Source organism: Grus americana, chromosome 12 (genome assembly GCF_028858705.1).
Source record: "Grus americana isolate bGruAme1 chromosome 12, bGruAme1.mat, whole genome shotgun sequence".
NCBI classification, from domain to species: Eukaryota; Metazoa; Chordata; class Aves; order Gruiformes; family Gruidae; genus Grus; species Grus americana.
Genome location: NC_072863.1, coordinates 8567885 through 8593760, shown reverse-complemented (window position 1 = coordinate 8593760; position 25876 = coordinate 8567885). Strand labels below are relative to the sequence as shown.

The 25876-nt window shown below is 50.1% G+C and overlaps 1 protein-coding gene across 1 annotated transcript; it reads left to right on the top strand.

The window, feature by feature from the left end:
* The first annotated feature begins 118 nt into the window (after positions 1 to 118).
* SLC9A6 (solute carrier family 9 member A6) lies at positions 119 to 25124 on the top strand. The gene is made up of 16 exons (XM_054839556.1): positions 119 to 395; positions 6649 to 6848; positions 7226 to 7303; positions 7970 to 8046; positions 8963 to 9075; positions 11438 to 11543; positions 15105 to 15246; positions 15474 to 15579; positions 15801 to 15889; positions 16107 to 16220; positions 17799 to 17910; positions 18273 to 18426; positions 18597 to 18627; positions 19836 to 19915; positions 20537 to 20642; positions 21697 to 25124. The coding sequence occupies exons 1-16, from the start codon at positions 134 to 136 to the stop codon at positions 21970 to 21972; spliced, it is 2046 nt and encodes a 681-aa protein (XP_054695531.1). The 5' UTR covers positions 119 to 133; the 3' UTR covers positions 21973 to 25124.
* Positions 25125 to 25876: the final 752 nt, after the last annotated feature.

The following is a 25876-nucleotide window of genomic DNA, read 5'->3' as shown; positions in this document are numbered from 1 at the left end:
CCCAGCGGACCCGCTCTCTCTCCCTCCTCAGCCCCGTCCCTATCCGGGCTCCCGGCAGCGTTGTCCCCGCCCCGCAGCGCCTGCGCCCAGCGCCGCTTCCTGGTGGCGGCGGGCCCGGGCCGGTACCGGGGCGATGGCGGGGCCGGGGCCGGTGCTGGCGGTGGCGGCGGGGCTGTGGGCGCGGGGGGCGGTGGGCGGGGAGGTGGTGGCGGCGCGTCCCGGGGCGCTGGAGGAGGAGATCGTGTCGGAGAAGGCGGCGGAGGAAAGCCACCGGCAGGACAGCGCCAACCTGCTCGTCTTCATCCTGCTGCTCACCCTCACCATCCTCACCATCTGGCTCTTCAAGCACCGCCGCGCCCGCTTCCTCCACGAGACCGGCCTCGCCATGATCTACGGTGAGGGGCGCCGGCACCCCCACGCACGCCCCCCCCCCCGCCCCACGCACTCACGCCCCCCCCCCCATGGGAAACCCGTGCGGCCAGGGAAGAGTGGGAGCGGCAGCGAGTGCCGCCCGCCCTGCCCTGAGCACTGGGAGCCCCATCCAAACCCGTCCCGGCTCTGTACTGGGCCAACTGGTGTACCCGGGTTGGCGTCCGGCCGCCCACTTTGATGGCATAACCAGTGGGGACCAGCAGCCCGCCATTCCCTCCTTCAGTGCCCGGTGGCCCCTTGCAAAGGGGCTCTGGCAGGGCTCGTTTCGTGGACATCCGTGTGGGCGAAGGGGTACGGGGATCCAGGGGGACACGCCGCATCCCCTCCCGGCCGCAGCCCCATGTCGCTGGCATGGCTGGGCTGCGCGCCCCGTCCTGGCTCGCCCCGTGCTGAGTGTTATCTGGGTGGTGCTGGAGGGAAGGTTGGTTGGTTTCCAAACCCCAGATATCGAGGGTTCTCGAGGGCAGTGTTACTCCAAAATCTCTGGCGGTGAGGAACTGGTTGGGTTTTCCCAGGCAGCCTCGCAGGGTGGCTGCAGCATCGGTGAAGCTGATGGGTTTGGAGGCTACCACGTGCCAAGTGGGCTTGAAACCATGCCACCGAGCACCGGCAAGTCCTGCTTGCCTGCTCCAGGGCTGAGCGTGGGGACGCTGATCTATGTAGACAGGCTTTGCGCTGGTCAGGAGCCTTGTGTCCCACACGCTGGGGCCAGAGGTTGTGTTTCTACCTTATGTTTAGAGCACCTGAATTTCCAGAAGCTGTCCAAGAAGAGTGGAGAGGCCATTTGGGAAGATGCTCCCATCCTTCGCTGTGCTCAGGGACCCACAGGGCCAGCAGCCTCACGTCTGGCTGCTCGGGGACCTGCACGCACGAGCTCCTACTTTTGCGGTTCCTCCTCCTGCTGTGACAGGACCTCTTGGTGAGATGGCCCACGTGTTCCCACAAGGAGTGGAGTGAGACTGGGGGAGTGGGTCCATAACTGGACGGATTTTAACGGTGGCCTGAGGTGACATGGCCTTGTGAAGTGGCCTGAACCAATGTATGGAGATGCCATACGTGGCTCTGCCTGGGTTATCTGGCATGACTTGGAGTTCAAGCAAAGTAGGACTGGAAGTTGTGCCGGGGGAGTGATTAACTTAACGCAGCCACAGATCCTTATCAAGACAAGATTGTTGAGTTTAGGATTGAAAAGGTATCTTCTGCTGAGTGCTGCAGTTAGTGTCTCTGTGCTGTCCTTGCCCTTGCTGGTTGTGGGTGATGTGTGGCCAAGCTTGGTCAGAGCAGCGACATGGCCGACTCCCCTGCCCAGCAGAAAGCTTTGCTCTGAAGGCTGTGACTTGACCCTTTTGGGCCGTTGGCTTTTGTGATCCTAAATTTCAGTTAATTGGAAGTCTCCTTACAAACAGAGGGGTGGAGACACTTGTGTCAGCCCAGAGGCACAAAATACTGGTCTGCCTTTTCAGATTCCTGCAAGCCACCGCTCTGCGGGTGCAGGCATTGCTGGCCTCCTGCCTGGGGCAGGGGTGGTCACCTCCCCGGGATGGGAGCTGCGCTGTGGCAGCATGTGCTTCCAGCATGGAAGGTCTTCCGTCTCCTCCTGCCCTGGAGTTCGCGACACGTGGACTTTCTGTTCCTTTCATGCTTTCAGACTTGCCCTTAACCTTGTTCTTCTCCTGGAGTTTTCTTCCTCTTGGTCCTCTGTTCTCCTTGACCCACCTGAGTGCTCCCCTTGTTCTCAGAGGACAACCCAGGTCGTTTCGGTCTCCTGCCAATCTGTAAAATGCATCTTTTCTGTCTGCTCTTTTGCAGACTGTGCTTAGAGAATTGCTGGTGAAATTGGTAACGTCACCCATCTGGTCATGCAGAAAATCCTGAGTTTTTCCCTGTTGTCAAGGCTTTTGGCATTTATTTCTCAGGTTGTGACAGCTGCCATAGGAAAAGGGATGGGTAGTGTCCCAAGGAGCAGCGAGATGATGCTGTTTTACAGCAAGAACTTAAAAGCTGCAGGGAGCAAAGCAGGTACCACTTCTGCTTTGCTGTCCCCGGCCCCCTGCGATGCTTTCAGCCCCTGCGATGCTTTCAGCCCTGGGGAAGTCTGCTGAAAATGTGGAAGTGCTGCAGCAGGCAGGCTGCAAAACAGACCCTGAAATCTGGGCAAGAGAAGCAATTTGTAAAACCTTGTCTTTTTCTAATTAGAAAAAACCCCAACAAGTAACTCGAAAAAAACTTTTGTGTACATCTCTTCTTGCTGAAATGCATCCTTGGTGTCTGTGTTTGTACTGTAAGTTATAAGCTTTTGCTCTGGGTGGATTTGTATCTTACAAATCACACTGTTGGCTCAGAGTTGATGTTCAAGAACTGGACACAGGCTGGAGTCATTTCAGGGTGATATACAATAGGTGTTCAGTAGCCCCTAAGCTTCATTTTAGTGTTTAAAATGAGTTTCCCCCATCTGAGGTACTCAACATTTAGGATGATTAGTTGAACAGTCTTGTTTCAGTTCTTCTCGGGGTCTGATGGTGGATCTGGCAGGAGCTTCTCCAGAAGTTTAGTTTCCTTGTACTTGTTCCCACTTGGCCCCTGGATTGCATACACCTAAATTGCTTGTTGTCAGGATGTCTTCGGTTGCTCGCTACATTTTTCTTTCCTTTTGGTGTCCAGATTAATGCTCGCCTGGGGATCCTATGTGCTTCCATTGTTGTTAAGTGCCTGAATGGTAATATATTAGTCTTCATTTAAAACCTTACCTCGGAAATGTTCAACAGCACCTAAAAAAAAAAAAAGCCCATGGGCTTTTGTTCTTTTTAATGAAGTTGGGAAAAATGCAATGAAAATAATCTCTTGCCCTTTGCATAAAAGAACTGAATTAATTTACCGGCTTTGCCTTTAGCTTCTCTACTCCTTGCAGCTTTCGGCTGGCAGCTTCCTCGGTGTCAGGTTCCCTCCGCTCAGCTCCCTCCCAGGCCTCAGTTTTGTAAAACTTTTGGCTGCAAAAGCATGTCGATACTGGCAGAGCGGCTCATGGGTTGCTGCTGGACAGCCCTTTGAGTGCCAAGAGAGTTTAGACCATTTCCTAAGAGACCGTCAGAAAGAACCAGGAGGACCTACATGGTCCCCTGGGCTTGGTCCAGGTAGCCTGAGCCTAGGACTGGGTTTGGTATCTGAAAAAACTTGGCGTCTGAGTCAGGTTTGTCCAGGGTGCCCCCGGCGAGCTTTGTTAGGTGGGGAGGTTGGTTAGAGACCCACCGCTGGGCAGGAGGGGCTGGTGGTGGGGTCGTCGTCATGTTGGCTGAATAATTGGCTTTAGGCAGAGTGGCAGCGGGCTCTCCCTGGAGGTAGCTCTGATGGTATCTCTGCCACTGGCCGCTTTGCACACCAAGAGCTCTTTCTGCGGATGTGTATTTGCACGTGGGTGTCTTTTCCCACCTAGGCTCGGGGAGCTGTGGGAGCCTCCCAGGCAGCGTGTTACAGGGCAAGATAAAATGCCTGATTTTTGGAGCCCCAAGCACAGCAGATATTGTAGGTTTATACATGCCACATCCCTTATCCTATTCCTGGCCAGAGTGAGAATGTGGCTGTGGCCGGCACGCGGGCCGGGAACAGCTGCCCGGGTAAGCGAGACGGCAAGGACGAGCAGGGGTGCTATCAGATGTAGCACTGCTTTGGGACGGGGATTAAGAGTGGAGAGGTGGGTGAGTCAGGATCCTTTGTGAATTCCCATCAGCGATCTGTCTGTCCCTCTTGCCTCTCATCTCAAAGTGATGAGCATTTTAAAATGCCTGGGCATTTAAAGGGATCGCTGGATGGGTTTCCAGCTGAGAAAAAAACCAGGCAGCTGTTGTTGCTGGAGGTTTCTGACTCCTGCATGATGCTCTAAAATCAACTTTTTTTTTTTTTTTTTTTTTTAAAAAGACTTTTTAAAAGCCACCCCAGCTGGCTCTGGACGGCTGCAGAGCACAGTGTACCTGGCACTACCTGCTCTGTAGGGGTGGAGGAGCAGTTGCAAGGGTAGAGGGTAAATGAGCTCTCCAGTCTGGCTTTTCTCCCTTTCATTTGAATTCTCACTGTAACTGTTTAAAGCTGCTTAATAGTCATAAGCAGATGTCAATAACCCTCTGAAGTTTGCCTTATCCCAGTGAAGAGTTTTGGTTGTCTCCTGTGGTACCTCAGGGGCCATCATCTTCTGGGTGAAAGGGACCCTGGGTGTTTTGCCCCAATGCTGTGGTGCCGCGCACCCTCCCCGCCACTTGCTCATGTAAATACGTGCTGTGGCATCTCAGTGTTCTTGACATCCTTGCCTTCGTTTCCGTACTTTTCTTTCCGGAGCACTGGAAGATCGAGAGGCTAGCAGAAGAGTAAGCAAGAGGGTTCCTCTTTGGTGTCCCCTGATAGGGATGCTGGTGTAAAAGCAGCTCTCAGATGCTCTGCACAGGGTGAGGTTCCCTGAAGCAGCTCTCCTTGCTGGAGCTGACCTTGCCTGGTTGTGCACCGTCTGTTTCTGTCGGGGCGATTCTGCATTGATGGTGCGGTGCAGGATAAAGCCCCAAGCACGTGGTGAGCCCCGTTGACTGCACACGACTTAAAAGGATTGGTAGCTTTGGGAGAGCAGCTCAGCTGTGCTGCAGAAGTGCCATATTTGACCAGAGATTGGGTTTTGGGTGCAGGGTCTGTCAGCCTGGTCCCCGAGATGAACCATCTGTGTTATGGTGCGATGAGTTAGCAGCAGTGAGTCTGTTTGCAGCCTGTTCTTCTGCCCCTGCTCGTGGCCTGGATGTGTGCTTGGGTGGCCTTGCTGTGCACGACATCCCCTGGGATGGGACGTGGGGGCTCTTCTTCTGGCCGTCGGCAAAATGAGCAAATCTTGTCCTGGAAAACAGCAGATCGGGAAGTGGCTGCAGGAGATGCTGAATGTGCCGGAGCCACGGCAGAGCTCCTGCCCAGGCTCTGCCCCCATGAGATGGCGGCGGAGGAAGAATTTGGTGTTCCCTTGGGTCGGGGTTGTGCCCTGCCTGTAGGAAAGCACAGAGCAAGATCTTAATTAAGGCAGCAGTAAAGAAGCAGGAGCATCCTGGCAGGCAAATGGAGAAGCCTTCTGAGTGTTGCGGTCTCCGTTTAGTTCCCACATGTCTGAAAGCTTTTCATAAATGTGTGGTTCAGAGATGGGGTTAAGATCCAGGATTTCTGTGGCAGCTCAGCGCTGCCTTAATCAAAGAGTTTCGAAAGCCTTTTGTGCTGAAGGCTACGTGGAAAGGTGTCTTGTGGGACACCCCTCTTTCCCAGCCTGCAGATGTCAAAAAGCTCTGCCAGGACGGCACTCGGCACACCATGCGGGCGAGAAGGAGCCGGAGGAGCCTGCACCGTGTGAATGCCATTAATCTGGATGCGAGTCCTCTGAGCGCAGCTCATCAGCTGTGCTGCAAATGAAAAGTGCTGTATAAATTGCTGACTTGCAAATTAACCCCACGATACTCCCGTGCAGCAGCCGAGCCGGAGGCAGCGTTGGCTCACAGGGCTGCCCTGGGGTGCTGCTCCTGGTGCAGGGCTGAAACATGGAGGGGGCGAGGAGCAGACCCAGGTGGTCGGCCTGGAAGGCAAAACTTTCATGTTTTTTATAAAACGGGGATCGCTGCTGTGCGCTGCGAAAGCTCCCTGGTGCAGGAGGAGGCTGTGTGGTGCCGCAGCATCCTGTGAAGGATGCTCACTGTCCTCAAAGTGCTGGTGATGGTTGCTTGGTACCTTTTTTAATCCGCTACAAAAATGAAGGGTTTAATGTATTTCTGTAGTGGCGAAACATGATACCATCGGGTTTCCAGGTGCAGCGTGCATATTTTGGGCATGTGTAAACAGCGCCTTGCCCAGGTCCCCAGCTGTGTGCCGGTAGTGCCAGGGTGCTCGCCCTAAGAAAACCAGCGTGCCCTTGATGTTGGCCGTTCGCTGCACTAGGGCAAGGGTCTGACTGATTGCCGGGTAATTAAAAGCCTTCAGGACCAGTCCACATCTGGTGTTAGCAAGTCAGCATGAGCACGGAGCGTTTGCATGGCTCATGGGAGGATGCGGGTGTTTTAATATCGCGTGGGCAATTATTTGGATGGTGGTTGTGCTCAGCAGCTGAGCAGAGGGTCAGGATCCTGGAGAGCCTGATGCTGCATCCCTGCTCAAAGATGTCGTCCCAGGAGATTGCTGCTGCTCATCTCACCGATGCATGTTTCTCCCCAGGGGTCCTGGTTGGCGTGGTCCTGCGCTACGGCATCCACGTCCCCAGCGATGTCAACAACGTGACGCTGAGCTGCCAAGTGCAGACCAGTCCCGCCACGCTGCTGGTGAACGTTAGTGGAAAGTACTACGAGTACACCCTGAAGGGGGAAATCAGCGCCCAGGAGCTCAATAACGTCCAGGATAATGAGATGCTGAGAAAGGTAGGGGAGTCGGCAATGGGAGAGGTGAGCGGTGCTCCCCGCTCCCTCCATGGGAACGGATCCTGTATCTGCTGGATTAAGTGATTTTATTTTTTTTTAACTTCAGTCGGATTGTGATCAGCTATAAAATTTAAGTCGAACACCACATAATGAAACTCTAGTTTCAGCTGATCTTAATTTAAGCTGCTTAGACTCTGGTCTGTGTCTCCAAAAGATCTCAGACACATCCTTAGCGTCCACACAACAGCATTTCATCTGGTGGGAGTACAGGGTTTCCTCCATATATTTTATATGACATTCTTATTTATGTTTTGTCTTGCAAAGTCTTAACAAACCATTTAACTACTGTTGTCTTTTTTTTTTTTTTTTCTTAACAGGTGACTTTTGATCCTGAAGTATTTTTCAACATTTTGCTTCCTCCAATTATATTTTATGCAGGCTACAGCTTGAAAAGGGTACGTGCCTTTACAGCGCCTACATTTTTAGTTCTTCTGCCTCCAGAGCATTTTTAATACTTGAGAGTGCTTTAATGCTTGCTCAGCAGGGCAAGGCTGCGGAACTGGGTACGGTTTTCCCCAGTACATGCAGGATTGTAGGAAGCAGGGCTAAGAGTGCCCCAGTCGGTCTTGTCCCCTCCCTCTGCTCCGGGAAGGGTCAACAACTTGACCATTTCCAGCACGGGTTTGCACGGGGGATTTTGAGGTCAGCTGGGCCATTTCAGCCATCCCTACTTCCAAAACACATAGGAGGGTGGGAAGATTTTAGAAAGCAGCAGCTCTCTGAAATGCTGATTTGGAAGGAAAGGAAAATGATCCTGTTTAGCTGCGGGAGAAGAAAGGAGGAATGCTGCTGGGTTAGGAAATCAGTTCCCAGGACTCAGAACAGCACCTTATTAAATACACGGGTACAAGAAAATGATAGCTTCATGTTTATTAATGCTGCATTAACATCTGCTGGTCTGGCAGTGTACACCGTGGTGCCGGGCACCATTCAGCCATACGTATCCAGCTCGTGGGGTTTGAGCTAGGTGCAAGCTGCTACAGACACTGTGTGGGTGCCTGTGCAGGCTTGAAATAAATTGTTAGCAAAAAATTATATTTTTTTTCCCCTCCTCTTCCTAGAGGCACTTCTTCAGAAACTTGGGATCCATCCTAGCATACGCTTTTCTCGGGACTGCAATTTCCTGCCTGGTGATCGGGTGAGTAGTTGGAGCTGGTCTGGTTCTTCCGCGAGGGTTTGAGCTGTGCTTGGAGGCAGCGCTGTGAGCAGATCTGCAGCTGCTAATCCCAGCCTGGAAAGATCGCACAGGCTCTGCTACCGCTGCTCAGCAGCGGCAAATAAAACTATTTACTGCCCGAACTTTTACTGTGTGGACAGGATGATTGCCATCTAATTGCATAGGGCTTTCTCAGCTTCCCGTGCAGAACAGTTACATATGTGGCAAGGAAAGTTTCAGACTTCTGTGAAGATTGTCTGGAAAAAACAGGCAGTACCTTCAAGTTCCGGAAAGCACAGCCCCGACAAGCGTGAGACAGAGGAGGGGCAGGATCATAAACACATCCCCCATCCTTACTTGCTGGAAGCAAGTGCCTAGCGAGCACAGATTGTGTTTCAGATATTCATCCCTGTGTGCAGAGGGAACTAGATGATTCCTGCTCTGAATAGTAGCACGCAGGCTGGCGCAGGGTGTTTTCCACTGGAGAGTCCGGTGGATTCAAGCAAACTCAGCATCCGCATTATCTGTTCCTTGCTGAAAGTTTTGGCCATTTCAAAGTCAGGCCAAGGTCATCCCACTGAAACATGTTAACGTGAAACACTGCAAAGCGATTGTGAGACCCCGCGAGCCTGGCTGCTGCTTTTCTTTAGCCATGTTCTGCTCGCAGAGGAGTTTCGCTCCCGGTTTCTCGCCAGCACGGTGTGGTCAGGTGCGGCGGGTGCTTTGGTGTGCCTGGTCCTGGGGTTTCACCAGCCTCAGCTCGCGCGGTACAGTTCTTCGGTGTTCCTCTGCTTGGGTAACTTTAGGGGTTAATCTGGCAAATTCAGGGGAATTAAGCCCATTCGAATATCATTTTCATGCACTGTGGAGATGAGTAATTACCTCTTCTAATCACCAGCTCTGTCGTGTATGGCTGCGTGGCGCTGATGAAAGTCACCGGGCAGCTCGGGGGAGACTTCTACTTCACTGACTGCCTCCTGTTTGGTGCCATCGTGTCGGCTACTGACCCAGGTATCTCAGATGGTTATTTTTTCCCCCATTTTACCTACATTTTGATCTGGTTTGAGTTGTGGTGAGGAGGGGAAGAAAGTCTGAAACCCCTGCAAGTTCCCTCCTTCTGAATTTTGAAGTTTATTTATGACATTCTTACAGGTCAAATTTGTCTCCGTGCCTTTTTATTTCCTTCCAGTTGTGTGTAATATACCTTCCAAACCGCTGCTTTCCTGAGTCTTTGTTTCAGTGAAGTCCTAGGCAGTCTCTCTTGACTTCGCTGGGTTTTGGGACAGGTCCGCTGTGTCTCTGCCATCCTGGGCCACCAGCTGATGCAGAACGAGATGTGTAATGTGGGGAGGGTTCAGTTGATAACTTTTAGTTAGTTTAGCGATTTTCTTCTGCTTCCATTTGGGTGGGATTTTGGAAAGCGTGAATCTAATTGAAAATTGATCTTAATGAGCAGTCCTGAGGACAGTACATCTTGGTCTACTGACACACTTTATAAAACAAAACTATGACAAACATGCCTTGTCCAACTGAATTTTACTTAGTTCACTATTGCTTTTACACGGTAGCTCTTTATTTGCATGTTCTAGCTTCACCTAAAAAACACAAGACCACAAAAAGGTGTCTCCTTCCTCCTGCCCTTTGCTGAACAGGGCTTGAATTTCTTCCTTTGCAGTCTGGCTGCTACGTTTGAGACCAACATGGTGGGACTGGGGGTTGGCAGCATCGCCCCCTTCCCGATGTGGCAGTAGCTTTGGGGGTTCTTTTTAAATGCAGATATTGGTCAGTTTTGCATGGAAGGGAGAGGCTGCATGCCTGGATAAGCCAAAACTTCTGCCCTTTTGAAACAAGTGCCAGTGGCTGTTGTTTCCAGATGAATTGGGAGTTTTACCCACTCATCTTAACAATGAGTCATTTCTGGTTTCAAAGGCAAAATGAGGAGCGTTGAATGTATATGCATATATGCAAGAATAATGCTGCAGAACATAACCTGCAGCATAACGTGGCAGTAGCCGCATCTGTCTGCCAGGCGGAGATGTGAGATGTGCATTCCCCATGAGTATTTAATAATTTATTTTTTATGTTTCCCTAAGATTTGCCAGGTAGTGGTGTGGCTATTACTGCTGATTTTTTTTTTAGTGAAAAAAACCCCAAACCCTAAAAAAACTTAAAAAATAAGCTACAATGATTTCCCAGCTTCCGCAAGCATATCTTGGGTGGGTGTGCATTCAGGCCACCGGTTCCTTTAGCGGGGAGCTGTCCCCCGGTGGCTGCAAGGTCAAGCATCCTCCCTGTGACTTATCCGGGGCGTCGACATTGAGGGGGAGCATGTTTGCAAAGCAGGGAGCACCTCACAGGCGTGATGGCAGCATGGTGGGTCTGATGGCAGGTGGGCAGAGGCCAGGCAAGGACCATAGGTAGAAGTAAAGCTTAGAAATGCTGCAAACGAGTTGTTGGCGTCACATCCCATCTTCAGGCTTTGAAAGAGGAACAAGATGATTTCACAGGTAAAAACGGAGCATTGCCCTGTGCGTAAATGGGTTAAATCCCCTTTGGTGTGCACAGATGAGTCCCTGACTGCTGTTTTAAAGGACTTTCACAGAAGTTGATTGGAATTAGCTCAGCCCTCTGCAGCAGCCTGAGCTGTGCACGATGCACCATGTGTTACATCTTGCTTGCTTTAGATGTTGTGATGTTTTTGCAAGGCTGATATGTAAAACCTGCTGCATTTTCATTATCTTCTTGTAGTCGCTGGATCGTGGAAGGACTTGAGGGTACTCCGATCTCTGCCACGTGGCTGTAAATCACAAGAAACCCCCACGTGGGGTTTGAGCTGATGCCTGGCTTTTTCCAGTTAGGTCTGAAATGTTAACACATCTGTGCTGGCATTTACAGTGTGTCAACCTGTGTTGAATCCCAGGATTCCTCTCGGAGTATCAGGGATGGAAGGAAAAGACAGCCTTCATCCTCTTGGATTTCTGCAGGTGGAGGAAGGCTCTCCCTGATGCTCTGAGCTAACGGCATCCCAAAAGCTGGGTGGCTCGTGTCAGCGTTGTACCATGGTCCAGCTCACGAGCTCAGAGCCTCAGGAAGCTCAGATTGAGTTTGCTCACGTCTGCCTGCTAAAGGCTCAATAGTCCTAATGCCCAGGATCTGTTTTAGTAAAAGGAGGAGGAGGGAAATGATAAAGCAAATCCAAATCTGAAAGGGCAGAAGGAAGTGCTCAAAGTGAGCATGGGGGGAGGCTGGCACCATCACAGCTGAGTGGCACAGACATGCAGGAAGGTAGCTTTCTAAAAAGGGGTATTTTGTCTTTGATTACGCCAAAATAACGGCACCTTTTTGAATGTCTCTCTATTTTTCTATTTGTCAGTGACTGTTCTTGCCATATTCCATGAGCTCCAGGTTGATGTTGAGCTGTATGCCCTTCTCTTTGGCGAAAGCGTCCTCAATGATGCCGTTGCCATAGTGCTGTCTTCGTAAGTGTGTTCTGTTTTTTTTTTTAATTGTTATGTATGTTACATGTCAGGCATTGGGGGGAGCCACTCACCCTTGCTTCTGTAAAATAGGAGCATGGGTGTTTGCAAAAGCAGATTTCAAGTGTCCCCAAAAGCTGTAGTGACCTTCTGATGCATCTCCTTATTGCAGACCGCAGCTTAGGATTGCGGGTTGTCCTTACAACCTCCCCCTGCATGATGGATAGTTTTGTTTGGCTTTTATGGCCGGCTGACCCAGCCAGAAGGAAGTTTTTATGTCCCTCTGAAATGGGAGAAGCATCATATCTGCTTTTCAGCTGCAGGATCCCACCAAAACCCCTTGCTGATGGCTTTGCTTCTACCTGTCTTCCTTCCCATCTGCAAATACCTGCTTTTGTTTAGGTGGAAATAGTTGGTAAAACAGCTGTTTCCTTTCTCTCTCTCCCCACTTTCCGTGCATCAAGAAGAAGGTATTTCTTACAGCCAGATTTAATACCCTGGACTGAACACATGGGAAACTTGCTGGCTTTCTAACGAATGTTTTATATTCTTCAATATTTTATGTCCTCTGCATGTAGGACATATTTTATCTGCGTTTTCACTGTGTTGTCATCATGGGAATGTGTTTGGAAATATATAATATCTGCAATGGTGACAGGTTAACATATAGCCAAGACTAATGCAGAAAATATTTCTGGAATACGCGTCACTCTGGCATGCTGGTTGCGTGGGTTTTACTGAGGTGGAGGCAGCAAGTAACGTATTATGAGCTATGTATCGCCACCCGCATGAGTTGTATTTACTGAATTGAATGTTTCTGTTGAGATTTCTGGAACCGTTTGTATTGTTCCCTCTGGCTTTTATGCTGGGTATGTCACTGCTGGTGCGGGAGTAAATGCTGCACTGCCAGGTCGTGTTTAAGGAGCGATCCTGAGTGGGGAGGAGACGGGATCTTCCAGCCTCTGCTGGGAGGTTCTGGGTGGGAACGGATGGGTTCAGCATCAGAGTAATGCCATTTGTGGTGGATCTCTGCACGTGTAGGTGACTGCGCCGTGCATGGTGATTTGCCTCTTACACTGTTTCAGTACCAGCTTCATAGCTGTTCCTCTGATTTCCCGCCTTCCTCTTTCCACAAGCTGAGTTCAATCCGCCCCCCTTCCCCGAAATAAGATAATTTGCACCAAAACAGCAGCTCCGAGCTGCAGTCAGCAGTTACTTTGCTGCAAGGCTTTTGTGCAGATCGGCCCAGCAGCGTGCTGACTTCTCAAGGGCTTCTCAGCAGTTAACCTGTACCCCTTTTAAAGCTTGCCGTGGTCTTTGTCTTCACGGTCACCATGAGCAGCGTGAGGCAGCCCCGGTCAGCACGGCGGGTATCGCTTGGTGCAGGTATCTCAAGGGCAGACTCGAGTCACCAGGACACAACCACATCTTGAGTGCAAGGAGGAGGTGAGGGCCTCTTGCTCCAGGGAGAAGAGCTCCTCCGAGAGCAGTCCAGAGCTCCTATTTATGGTTCCCTTTTTTTAAATTTAGTTTGGCATTTGCCTGTTTCACACCAGAGGCGTAAGTGGGGGAACCGCGTGGGGACGGTTCTGCTCCCACAAGCAGAAGACCTGCTCCCCAGTTAGGAGGTGCAGGGCTGAGTTGGGAGGATGGGGAATCGCGTGGTTTCTGGGTGGGCGGGCTGTGCTGATGGAGGAGCTGCTGCCTGGGTGACAGCTGGTGGTGGGTGCTGCCTCGTCCCAAGGGGTGAAGAGGGGCTCCGGCCGAGCGCGTGGGTTTGGTGATTGCCCCGAGAAGCGCTGTCGGGTCCTTGCACATGGTGAAAGCCAGCGCCGTGGGCACCGTCCCCGCGCCGGGGAAGGACGAGGAGCTGGGGGCTGGGACTCCTCCACGGTTTCTGCCAGGAGCTCGGTGCCCCCCGAGGTTCCTCTCCTCCCTGCTTCAGTCCCGGACAAATGTCCGTTCCTGTGCTTGGGGAGCAGGATCCGTGCCTTTCTGTTCCTCACGCTAGCCTGGCCTGGCGGCAGGGAACCGGTTCCAGGATGAAGAGGAATTGAACGCAGAACTGAAAGCCGGTGAGCAGCGAGGTGCCAGGGCTGCGGTTTGTGAGCGGGGGGGTAAATGCAGCCGCAGGGTCTCTACCTGCTTCTTCCAAAGGGAGGTTTCACAGGGGCTAAATGCCACAGGGAGCCCCGTGGGCAGGGACAGGGGAAATAAAGCACACAAAGGGCAGCTGGCAATAATGTCTTATCAGCGATGCAAAAAGAAAAACCAGAAGGAAAACTGTAATGGGTTAAAACACAAAAACCGACATCCAAACAGTTGGTTATGGAGAGGAAACGAAACCAGTCTGGATTTAAAAAAAACCAACCAAACACGAAACCTCGGAATAAGAGCACATTGGTGAATGGGAAGTAGAGGATTGGACTGATGAAAGAAATTAAATCCCAGGGAGAAATCTGCAGCTCGCCATGTAAAGGACAATGCAGAAAAACGAAATGTATTAAAAGCAGGGAAGTTTAGCAAGTGACCCGTGACGTGTTGGAAAGGTGAGGATTGTCATTCCTGTTGCAGAAAAATGTTGAGTGTGTAGTTAGGGGAGAAAGCTGCAGGGCGTGTGCGCGAGGCAGTAACTTTCCGTTCCAGCTTAACTCGGGAAGTCAATCTGCAAATGTTTAAAGTTCACAACCAAGAGTTTTAACAGAGCCAGCTGAGGGATTGCTAACGAGGAAGTTAATGTTTTTGATAAGTTTACGTCAAAGAAAAAGAAATAAGAAGTTGATATCAAAAATGGGATTTAGAAGATGGATAGGAGACCCCTGTATCTCAGCCTTTTCAAGTGAAACAGTGGAATGGCTGGTGCAAGGCTCAGGAGTTAGGAGGGAGCAGACCTATTTGCCATCTCATCACAAAGGTCTGTGATGAAGATAATAGTGTTGCTGTAGCGAACTGGCACTGTTTCGTTTGCCTTGCTACCTGTGATATTTCACCTCAGAACTCGGAGTAGTGCAAAATCAATGTAGTGCACGTTAAATGCAGTAAAACGGCATAACTTACAGTTCTCCAGGGGATTTCACATCAGACACCTCTGTGGAGTCGCCAGAGAAATGTAGGCTTCCCACTTGAATGCTTTGTGGTCCCAGACTGCCTGACTTTATAGAGAGCTGATGCCAACCCCCCAAAACACCATCATAAATGACGGACTGTCGCCTAGCAAATGTATTTGCAGGAGATCACGCGAGAGACGGGCTTTGATCCGATGCTCTCTAACACCTAGGAGTAAAGGCAGAGCCTTGCCTTGGAGGGGTGGCTGAACAGCAGAAAGCTGGCCAGGAGCGAAGGGGATCCCAAACTCCCCGGGACAGGGTGGGCACGCTGCTGTTGCATGCTGCGATCCCAGAGGGATTGTGGTGTGGGACTCAGGTTGTGTCTCCCTGATTTCTCAGGCTCGATCTTTGCAGCGATCATAGCACTTTGCAAAGCTCACGTAGCACCGTGGAGGTGCCTCTCCCTCCAGACTAAGGAGTGTTTTGTTGTTGTGTGTGCTTTTCCTCCGTCTTTCAGTTCAATCGTTGCGTACCAGCCGGCGGGCGACAACAGCCACACATTTGATGTCACAGCAATGTTCAAGTCCATCGGGATCTTCCTGGGGATATTCAGTGGATCTTTTGCAATGGGAGCAGCTACTGGAGTTGTGACAGCTTTAATATCCTTTTTGTTGGGTTTTTTTTCCCAAGTGTTTGCATAACAGCTGCTTTTTTTTTCTGCACTGCATTTCACCCAGACCCAATGTTTCGTGATTTTTTGCCTAAATTACTGAAAGGCAACGCCATAGACTTTTTAGGAGCACGCTGTGTAGCTGCGATGCACAACTAGATTTGATATCCTTTCAGCCTACAGTTTCTCTCCAAATTGTCCTTAACCATCTTCAACGTCACCAAATTCACGAAACTTCGGGAGTTCCCATTGCTGGAGACCGGCTTGTTCTTCTTGATGTCCTGGAGCACGTTCCTGCTGGCCGAAGCGTGTGGCTTTACAGGCAAGCTCCAGCACAGCCCTGCGTCCGGGACGGAGATCTGCAGGGATGACGGGCCTGTTGGGTTTTGCTTCTCCCAGTATCGATTGCAGCCGGGGCTCTCCCTCTGCTTTCAGAAGTTCCATTATTCTGGGTTCTGGGGTTATTGCTATAGCTACACTACTGGGGTGCAGCTCAGATCCCTTTCCATGACCACGAGTCTAACGCGATGCTCTGCTCCCCAGGTGTGGTGGCCGTACTCTTCTGCGGGATCACGCAGGCCCATTATACCTATAACAACTTATCTACAGAGTCCCAACACAGAACTAAGCAGGTGAGAGTTCCTCAGCCCCCTTCAGCCTCTCGGAATTTCAAGTTCAGTATTTTTTCTTTCCCTCTAGCCAGAATTAGGTGCATCTGTCTTTCTGCAGATGGATTTTACTAGGGTTGCTTCTGCAGAAGTATTTATTGCGTGATGGATGGGCAAACATGTTTTTTCTGTTAAATCTATGTTATATCTAACTCGCTTTTAATTTGTTTTTCTCTTTCAGTTGTTTGAGCTTCTGAATTTCTTGGCAGAAAACTTCATCTTCTCCTACATGGGACTTGCACTGTTCACCTTCCAGAATCACGTCTTTAACCCTACCTTCGTGGTGGGGGCTTTCGTATCCTTTGGAGCCCATTTTATAAAACAAGAAAGGGAGAGGTGCCTCATTCCTGAGTTGTGGAATTTCATTCAAATGCGTGGGGCTTTTTTCAGCCAGTCTAGCTTTATTTTTAAATGGGAATTTCTCCCATGTAGCAGTGTCTTTGCTAGTTATTTTAAGAAGATGGAGATTCTTTTCCCAACTTTTCTGTTTGGGTTTTTTTTCCCCATCTTGTCTCCTTTCATGGGCATTCGAATTAGCTGCTGCAGGGACTCTGTGTTCGATGTGAATGTGGTGCCGAAGTGCCAGGCTTCATCACATGGCAGCGTGGCACCAGGAGTGGCCTTGCAAATGGAGACCGCCCAGTATAGCTATTTCCTCTTTCTCTGCTATTCCATTTTGTTGACCCTGAAAAAAGCTCTTTTTTTTTTTTGTTAAATAGCACAGTTAAAGCTACAGTAGATGCCTCTGAATGATGTCATAAGAAAGGATTTCCCCTTCTGCAGGCAGGAAACAAGCTATCGGCCCTAGTATGTCTCAGCAAAAAAAGGATTTTGAAGGAATTTTTTCATATCACAGGGAAGCCAGTTCAGATGTGCAGAATTATTTTCACCCTTTGCACTGAAGGAGGCTTACGCTAATAAATAAAACGTTGTTATCTTTGCTGATGCTGGCCCATGGGTTTGCAGCGGGGTCTGCTGAATTTCCCCGATGAGCTTTTGTGGGGTCGCAGTGGGGTCGAGGGAGTGAAGAGCAGGGAAATGCCATTTGGGTGGTGAGATTGAAATTTTGTGCTGTGCCTCTTCAGTAGGAACTGGCTAACTCGCTGATGAAATAGCTCATTCACGAGAGAGATCATGAAATACGTCTCTTTTATGCAAATTCACGATGTTCAGGAAAGAACATAAAAGCTGGAAGCATTTTCCATATTATTCAAGGCTGCACTGAATACTGGCTCCAAGATTATTTTTGCCATCTGGGTGCTGGTATTAAAAGACACAGCTTCAAAGATAAAAAGCGACATGAAGGGGCTGGTGATTCTTGTATCTTGCAGGCTATGAAAACAGAAAGAGTATTAGGGATTTTTTTTTCCTTCTCAACTGCTGCTGCTTTCATTTTGCTGAATAATCTGTGAGAACGGGACTTGGCTTAAAGCTTCAAACCCAGCTGTGAAGCGTGGCGTGCCGGGGAACGTCAGAGGGGTTGTGGTAGCTGTGATAACTTGAGCTTCTCAGAGGACAAATAATTCTTGGGGTGGAAAACGGACCCGGCAGGGGAGAGCGTACAGTGGGAAATGGTGGTTTTTCTCTGCTCTCACTCATCTAACCTGCCCTCTCATCATTTCCCTTGTTTATTTGTGCTTGTCTCTGTATGATATTCCTGAATTACAGTCTGTGTTTTGCAGCGAGGCAGTAACATGCTCTTCCTCCACTGCTGTAGCACTTGGAGCTGGGTTATTATCTTTGCATCCAGAGCACTGGTGTTTCTGAGGCTCCCCGGCATTTCCGTCAGGCAGCAGAAATTGGCTCTGTGTGCAGAGGTGGGATGCGATGGGCGACATAGGAAGAGCAATTTCCTTAACGTGTGCAAATACAGCTTGCTATCTTCCTAGGAAGAGCTGCCAATATTTACCCACTGTCATTTTTACTGAATTTGGGGAGAAGAAATAAGATTGGAACAAATTTACAGCATATGATGATGTTTGCTGGTACGTTATCACATCCTTGCTTCTGACCGTGTGGCCCATTTGCACATCCTCCCCCCCGAGCGCCTGGAAATATTCATTATTCAACTCTTAATCTCTTATGAGCAATGTCTGGCGAGCGCACGGTGTGGGGCAGGAGGAGGGTTTGCCTTTCGGGGCTGGCGAAGAGTGGTGATAACCCAGGCTTTCACAGCGTAGGCTGTGAAGTCATCTCTGTGGTCTCCCCTGGTGGCAGATGTCCCGTCAGAAGGACAGGACCACGCGTGGGGCAGTGTGATGTGAATCCCGGGTGGGGAAGCCTGCGGTGGGGGTGGCCGCCTGTGCCGTGGGCTAACACAGCTCCTCCGCCATCCCTTCCCCGGCAGGGCTGCGAGGAGCCATGGCGTTTGCCTTGGCCATCCGTGACACGGCCACCTATGCCCGGCAGATGATGTTCAGCACGACACTCCTCATTGTCTTCTTTACGGTGTGGGTTTTTGGCGGGGGCACCACGGCCATGCTGTCCTGCCTGAATATACGGTGAGTGCGGTGTGAGTGCGGTGTGCGTGGGGCTCTCCTGGCGCAGCACATCTTCTCCCTTGTCCCACCCTTACGTTAAGGCGCTCGGTTTTAAGAGGCAGCCTTGAACCACAGTGCCTGCCCACCTGGCGTTGCTTGTCCTAACCCTGTGCTCGTTTTCTCCTCTGCAGAGTTGGTGTGGATGCAGATCAGGAGAACGTGGTGAGTGCGGCACTGTCAGGCAGCATCTGTAGAGGAATTTGCGCTGTGCAGGGGTTACGCTGCCCGTCTGCGCTCTGCTCCCTTCCAGCCGTAGGAGGGTTTTTAGCTCCTCTGGTGAAAGAGTCTGCAGTCAGTGGGAGCCCTCTGTGCTTATAATGAGGCTTGCTTTTATTCAGTTTGAAAGAAGGGCGTAGAAGTAACACTGGACTGTTTAGTCAGTCCACATTACTGCCGCCATAGATTCAGTCTCTCCCTTGCTGGGTCTGAAATAAATATCAAAATGTGTGTGACACGGAGGCTTTCTGCCTCATCCCGGCATCCAGGGCAGTACAGAAATGCCATTTACTGGTCCATTTTATGTAGCATCTTCCATCCCACTTTTATCCACAGGTACCCTCAGCCTCTCTTTTGCCCCCCACTTTCCCATGGGTAGTTATGTGGCAGCCCAGGAGCCACCAACCATGCTGAGATAAATGCTGGAGCCCTGTGGCACCGGGAGTTTTCCTGCCCGGTAGCACTGAGCTGTCTCGCTCATGTATCTGCAGCCTGGTCGTGCTGTGGCTGCAGCTCTAATTGATTTCAGCGTGGGTTCTGCACCTTGGAGGTTCATTGTATTCAGAGCCATTTATTGGGCTGTTCACCTCCTGGAGAGAAAGCATCAAATGCTAAAGGCAGCCCAGAGCCATAAATATGAAAGCCAAATTTCTGTGAAATATGTAATTGTATTCATAGTCCCCTCCAAACAGTTTTAGATTTTTTCTCTGACGAAAAGGAAGCCAAGAGTCCTCATAACACAATTATTTGCATACAAAAGTCTCAGGCGAGATTTGATGGAGGTTGGACCTGTCAGTCACTATTAAATGTGATGTTTGGATGCAGCAGCTGGATCCGAGGCACTTTAAACCCCAGGGCCAGAAACTGGAAGGCTCTAGCAGAAAAATGGTCACTCTGTGCTTGGATACCACCTCCCTAAGTCTGTTGTATGCCACTAAATGCAGAGCACGGTGCTGGAAGCACCTTCAGCCTGGCGTGGTGCGAACGTCCTTATACTTGCTGCACCCCAAAGGTTTCTTCTGAAGAGGCAGTGGGAAGGTGTGAGTCTTCTTACGTCCCCGTGGGGATAACCAGGTGCCCCGTGGGGGCTCCTGGCCCTGGTGAAGATCTTGGCCTGTTGCCCTGCTGCTGTTTAATGTTTTGCTTTCCTGCAGGGTGTCCCGGAGAGCGAGAGGAGGAGTACGAAGGCAGAAAGCGCCTGGCTGTTCCGTATGTGGTACAACTTCGATCACAAGTATCCTTGAATGGTAGTCGGCACGTGCCGTGCCCAGTCCCATCTGCCCGAGCAGCTCCATTGACTCGGAGTGTGGACTCACCCCCGCTTAGCAGAGAGCCAGCGTTTGCTTTCCTATCACACTGCTGGTTTGCGATTTGCACCTCCTTGTGTCTGTGAGAAATGACCATTTCCACCCGCCGCCAGTGGGAATGCAGCAGTAGCTCGGTTCAAAGCTGGGCTCTGCAGGGCTGGAAGCCCAGGAGATCCTTGGTCCCTGTGGCAGGCGTGCAGGAAGGGCAGGGGGTCTTCTCCTTTGTAGCCCTCTTGCTAGATCCGTGCCCCTCCTTCCTTGCAAATGCTTTGCCATGAATTAGTGGAAGAACAATTGGCCAGGAGAGGCACAAGATGGTGGCACGGGTGATGGGTCCTAGCAGGACCGAGTCCTGGTCCGCTCATGTCCTGCTGTTTGCTTGCATTCACGTTGCTCATCCCTATAATTTTTGTGCTTCCAGGGACTTGTGTTTCTTTCCTTCCCGTGATTTCCTTGAGATGCCAAGCCCCTCACCACTGCCTCTGCATCACACCCCTTGACTTATCGACATGGCCCTATTCCTTTTTCTTCCTTAACCCTCTCTGTAGCTATCTAAAGCCTCTGCTGACGCACAGCGGTCCTCCTCTGACAACCACGCTCCCAGGGTGCTGTGGGCCTATTGCCCGGTGCCTGACGAGTCCGCAGGCGTACGAAGTGAGTCCATTGGTCTCCTTTCTGTCGCAGTGACGGTGGAGTCTGACGTGTTTAAGTTTCTATGTAGCTTTTGGATGCTGCTCTGCAGCATTGAGCTGGGAGCCTGGGGGGAGGTCAGATACTGGGGCTGATGGATGAGCTGATTCCCGTGAGTATTTTGCTTTTCCAGCTGACTGGTCATGAAGGGACTCATGGTGTATTCATGGTGGTTCCTCAGTGACTGGCTCAATGAAGCTGTCACGGGGAAGCTGTCATGAGTGTCCTTCCCCAGGCCCAGCTGGGAGGACACATGATTTCCCCATCTCCTGCTTTCTTCCAGCCTTGCAGCTGAGCTGTTCCTGTAGCCCCTTCAGCTGCATCACTCGCAACCAGAAAGGTTCCAGCACCTCAACGAGGGCTGGTTTTCTCCTGAAATGGTAGAGAGCCCTTGTTTGAGCAGCCCAGAGGGGCAGGGAGATGACAAGCAGCTTTGGAGAGACTGTAGGCAGCGACCTCTTCCACCATTGCAGCAGAGCCTTTGTGCACCCACGCTTTTTGGGGCACTGGGTTTGCTGCTCAGGTTTGGCGTCCCGTGGCTCTGCGGGTTGCTGGTGCCAGCACAGCTCTCCGGCAGGGCCGCGGCACTTGGGGCATTGCCGTGCCCAGGAGCCCCTTGCAGCGGCAGCTCTCCGTGGCAGGAGTTTTCTTGCCCTGCCCGCGCAGTCGAGTTCCCTGCACAAAACTGAGGTGGCTCTGATGGGTCAGCCGTGCGATTCCTGTGGTCGTGGGTATTTGAGTCCTGTCAGAGCCACTCAAAAGTGCATTCCCCGTGTATCTGGCTATGGCATCAGAAAGAAGAGCGCAGAGCACCCTTTTTGGCAGTCTGCAGAGAAGTTGGTGTGTTGTGCGAGTCTCCTGCACACACAGATGTGTGTGTGGCACATCTGGTTATGGTCATGGTGCAGGAGAGTCTGTTGTTCAGTGCTTCTATCTGCTCGTTCGCTGCCGCCGTGCGATTTCAAACATAGCTATTGAGGAAGAGTTAAACAGCCCTTTCCTCCTGTGTGTTGCCCAGAATCAAGAGCAGCTGAAGGACGATGACTCTGACCTCATTTTGAACGACGGGGACATCAGTCTGACCTACGGGGATTCCACCGTCAACACCGACTCTGTTGCATCCAGCGGCACGTCGCGGCGGTTCGTGGGAAACAGCTCTGAAGATGCGCTCGATCGGGAGCTTGCTTTTGGGGACCATGAACTCGTAATCCGGGGAACACGCCTGGTCCTTCCCATGGACGATTCGGAGCCACCATCAAATGTCCTGGATAACGCAAGACATGGTCCAGCATAAGGTTGCTCGGTTTAATTGACAGTAGTATTTGCATATATGATCAAGAAATATGTACTACCTAAAGTCTAATGCATGTCTCAAAATGTCTAAGCTGTATAAATATTATTTATATGGTGTCAGAAGAATATAAATATTCTCTGCCAAGCACTTGTAAAGAACAAGCTGCAAATTTAAGTTAAAAACTGTGTTGACTGCACTGTGTAGGGTGGAACTGTTTTAGCGTAAGAGTCTTTTGCACACAGTGAGCTTCTTTAATGTGTGATTTGACGAAGGGTTTAGTTCCCAGCGGGGTAAGTAAAGGAGCTGACTCCCTGTTCATCCTTTGAGCCTGGGAGAGGAGGGTAGGGAGGTGCTGGCGAGCAGTGGGAAATCGCTTTCTATTCAGATGAGGATTGTGGGGTTTGGGGGTTTGTTTTTTTTTTGGTCTCTGATCTTTGGATAGTCACGTTTGAAATATCAGCGAAAAATCTGCCCACAGACCCTCTCGCCGGGCAGCAGCCGGTGATAAACTTGTTCGCTTTGCGGGAACCTGAGCTGGGACCTGGAGATTTTTTGCTTGTTAGTGGCCCTGTGCCCAAGCGGGCTAACGGCAGGCACCGGCCAAAGCCGATAGCGAGGACTGCGGGTGTCTGGCTGCTCGGATGGGAGCAGGAGGGAGGGGTGGTTTGTGCCTGTAGTCATGTTTAAGAGGAGGTGATCCCACAGAAGCTACACCAGGCGTGCACAGATTTTAGGGCTGAGTCCATCTTTCAGTTGTGGCTCAAGCAGCTTTCTAGAACCGGCCATCAAATCCTCAATTGGCAACTAAATTTCACGTTTGGGAAAGCGACCGTGTCTTTGTGCGAGCGAATCTGTTCTCCTGCAGTCGCGGACGTAGCTAAGATGTGCAGAGCTACCGCAGTTGCACACGGGGCCATGCAGCCCCAAACTTGAACACAAGCTTTACGGCTACGGATTGACATGGTACCTCCGGACCTCTCCAGAGGTATTGAGCATCTAGGTGGTACTGAAGGGGAGTCGTCCATCCGTCCTCCTGTATAGTCAAAAATCATTGCACTTTGTTTAATAACTCCTTAGCATGCTATGTGTCTGTAATCCCCACCTGCCCTCTCTCGTGTCTCTTACCATTTAATGAGAAATGTTTGCGAGTTGATTTTTTTTGTTGTTGCTTTTTTTTTTTAATTTTAATTTTAATTTTCCAAGGAAGAGCACAGAACAATTTGCAATTTCACACTAGTGTTAAAGGATTTACTCTGTAGTTATGGGAATGGCTAAAGGTGCAGTGAAATTGTTAACCCTGACATCCTTCTTTTTCTCCTGAAAAGGGAGAATCACAGAAATTTACTGGATGTAATTTTATTGTCTATTTTAGCTGCAGTTTTGCTATACAAACCTTTCAGGGTTACCAGTGCACTACAGGCCCGTTCTGGAGTTAACCCTCTCCAGAGGGCTTAAACAGAGGTGTTCAAAAAGCAAATATATGAAAAAGAGCCGGGTGAGTCTGAGCACTCACAGCTCCCGTTAGCTTTCCTTGGAACAAACTCTGCCTCTCTCAGGATCCAACCCTGAGACCTCAGAGCAGCGTCCCCTCGGCTGTTTTCCAGCTCCACCTGAGAGTTGGAGGAGACAGGAAATACTGATATTTTGACTTTATATTGTATAGTTGCAAAAATAAATTTACACCTTTTTTTTTTTTAATTTTTATTTTCTCAGGTCTAAGTAACATTGCCTTAAATTTACAGATGTGAAAGTAATTATTTTGGCAGTTTATCCCCAAGAAAATGCTTTCTTTTTCCTTCTGAACAAAATGTAAAAGTGTTGCCATAGGACTCCTCTAGAAGGGGGGTAACGCTCTGTTTATATTTAGATAGGGCATCTTCCTTGCACCAGTAAATGGCAGTCTCGCTGTTAACGTAGCTGTTGGATTAGCGCTAGCCTCTTTGTTTCCTGCTATGCAGGAATTCCATAAAGTGTGCATTTTATATGATGTCTGTAATTTAACGTCATGTGTTTAAAAAAAAACAAAACAAAAAAAAAAGTTAAAAAAAAAAAGTAGGTACCCGTTGACTCTAGGTTTACTGCATCATTTATACATCCTGTTTTTTGTTTGTTTTGCCTTTTTGAAGAGGTATGATAAATAACTACCTCTTGTTTTTTCCTGTATAATCTGACTATGAATTCAATTTACAAAGCTGGCGTAGGTGCAGCACGGTTCTGCTCCCCCCGAAAGCCCCCGGGGTCCCATCGCAGGCCCCGTGCACCGGTGCAGCGTCAGGGCAGTGCAGGGCTCCCTCCCAGGCAATCCCCAGCTGAGGTGCAAATTCGCAGCCGAGTGCTGCGAGGTGGCCACAGGGTAACGTTTTACCGTAGCCTTGGTAGCATTCCCCTCTTTCTCTGACCCTTCGACTTCAATAATTTATCCACTCTCTTTAAGCTTGCCAACACATTACCATAAGCCTCAGCTTTTGACACCAGTGACAGTTCAGTTAGGACATTAAAGAAAAAAAAAAAGTTAACAAATGATGATTTTATGGGTGAACTGTTATGATCCATACATAATATAACCAGGACTGTTTTGAGTAGTCTTGTGAATGAATGAATCTAAGCTGAAATTCAAGAGTGATTTAATAAATGACTCAGATTCATCCTCAGCTGATGATTTTCTTTGTCCTGCTGCAGCAGAGAATACACGAGTGCCTGGTTTTCAGATGCAGAGCCCTGATGGCTTGCGTGCTGCAGATGAAGTTAAGGGTACCTTGGAGAATCAGGCCCCGAGACCTTTCGCCGAATAGATAAGACAGCCCCGAGGTGGCAGTTTACAGCTCCCACAAAGATTTAGAGAAGGTGCCCTTCTTCTGTAAATTGAATTTTCATGGGTTTTGCACATGAAAAAGCATTGTAGGTAAAGTTATGATTTGTACTAGTACTGTCGATTTGTGTGGTAATGGCATTAACTCCGTAGCTGTGGTGTTTGTGCAGCTGATCTGTGATAGCTGATGATCACTATTGGACCTTCTGTTTACACTGACTAAATCCTTTACTGTTGCGTTGTACTGTGAAAGAAGGATTATGGGCCTATAAAAGATTTTTTTTTTTTTCTGGAATTGTGTGTACCGTTTCATTAATTCACATGGAAATAAATCTGTAGCAAAGTGACGACGTGCCGCTTGACCTTCTCAGACTAGTTTGTTCGTGGCCTTTGGCCAGCGGGTCAGGCAGCAGCTGTGGATGCAGATGCTGAACGCCGTGGGCTGGAGGGGCCATCCTCCTGTGCAGGAACAGGCACCGGGCAGCGGAGGGATGCCGATGTCTGCTAAAAGCTGCTGCAGCTCCCAGGCTCCTCCACGGGCAGCAAAACCCAGCTGGGGTAGCCCAGGGGCAGTGGGTGGACCTGCGTGAGAGGCATCACTACGGGGTGTTTGCAGAATTGAGCCTCCTGAACTTTCCTGGGCTTTTATGTCCCCTGGTTTTATTGAATTTGCAGTTGGGCTCGTGGCAGGTGATTCTGCCCTGTGTCTCCTGTCTGTACCGTTTTTTTGGTGCTATGTATTGTCGGAGCAGCTGAAGAGGTTTGTTGTTCAAATGCTTTACAATCCTTTAACATAGGGGGCACCTCAGGAACTTCAGGAATTAGGTTTTGAGGGCTTTGATTCACAAAGAACAACCTTAATCTTTTGAATGGTATAAAAATACATAGTTCGTAGCTCTGTATCGCTGCAGGAAGATAGCCCCTGAAACCTAGTTAAACACACTTGTCTCCCATCTATAGCAGCGGGCAGCTGAGGGGACGTCTGTTCTGCTTTCTGAAGGGACCGCGGTCCTTGCGTGGGGTGGCGAGCCCTGAGCTCTCACGCTGGGCTTTGCCGAGGCCTTGACGGCAGCTCACGAGAGTTCCGTGAGTCTG

Coding starts and splice junctions, on each gene's coding strand:
- SLC9A6 (XM_054839556.1), top strand. CDS start 134: ATGGCGGGGCCGGGGCCGGTGCTGGCGGTGGCGGCGGGGCTGTGGGCG. Junction 18,427..18,596: donor CTGTCCTGCCTGAATATACG/GTGAGTGCGGTG, acceptor TCTCCTCTGCAG/AGTTGGTGTGGATGCAGATC. Junction 20,643..21,696: donor CGAGTCCGCAGGCGTACGAA/GTGAGTCCATTG, acceptor TGTGTTGCCCAG/AATCAAGAGCAGCTGAAGGA.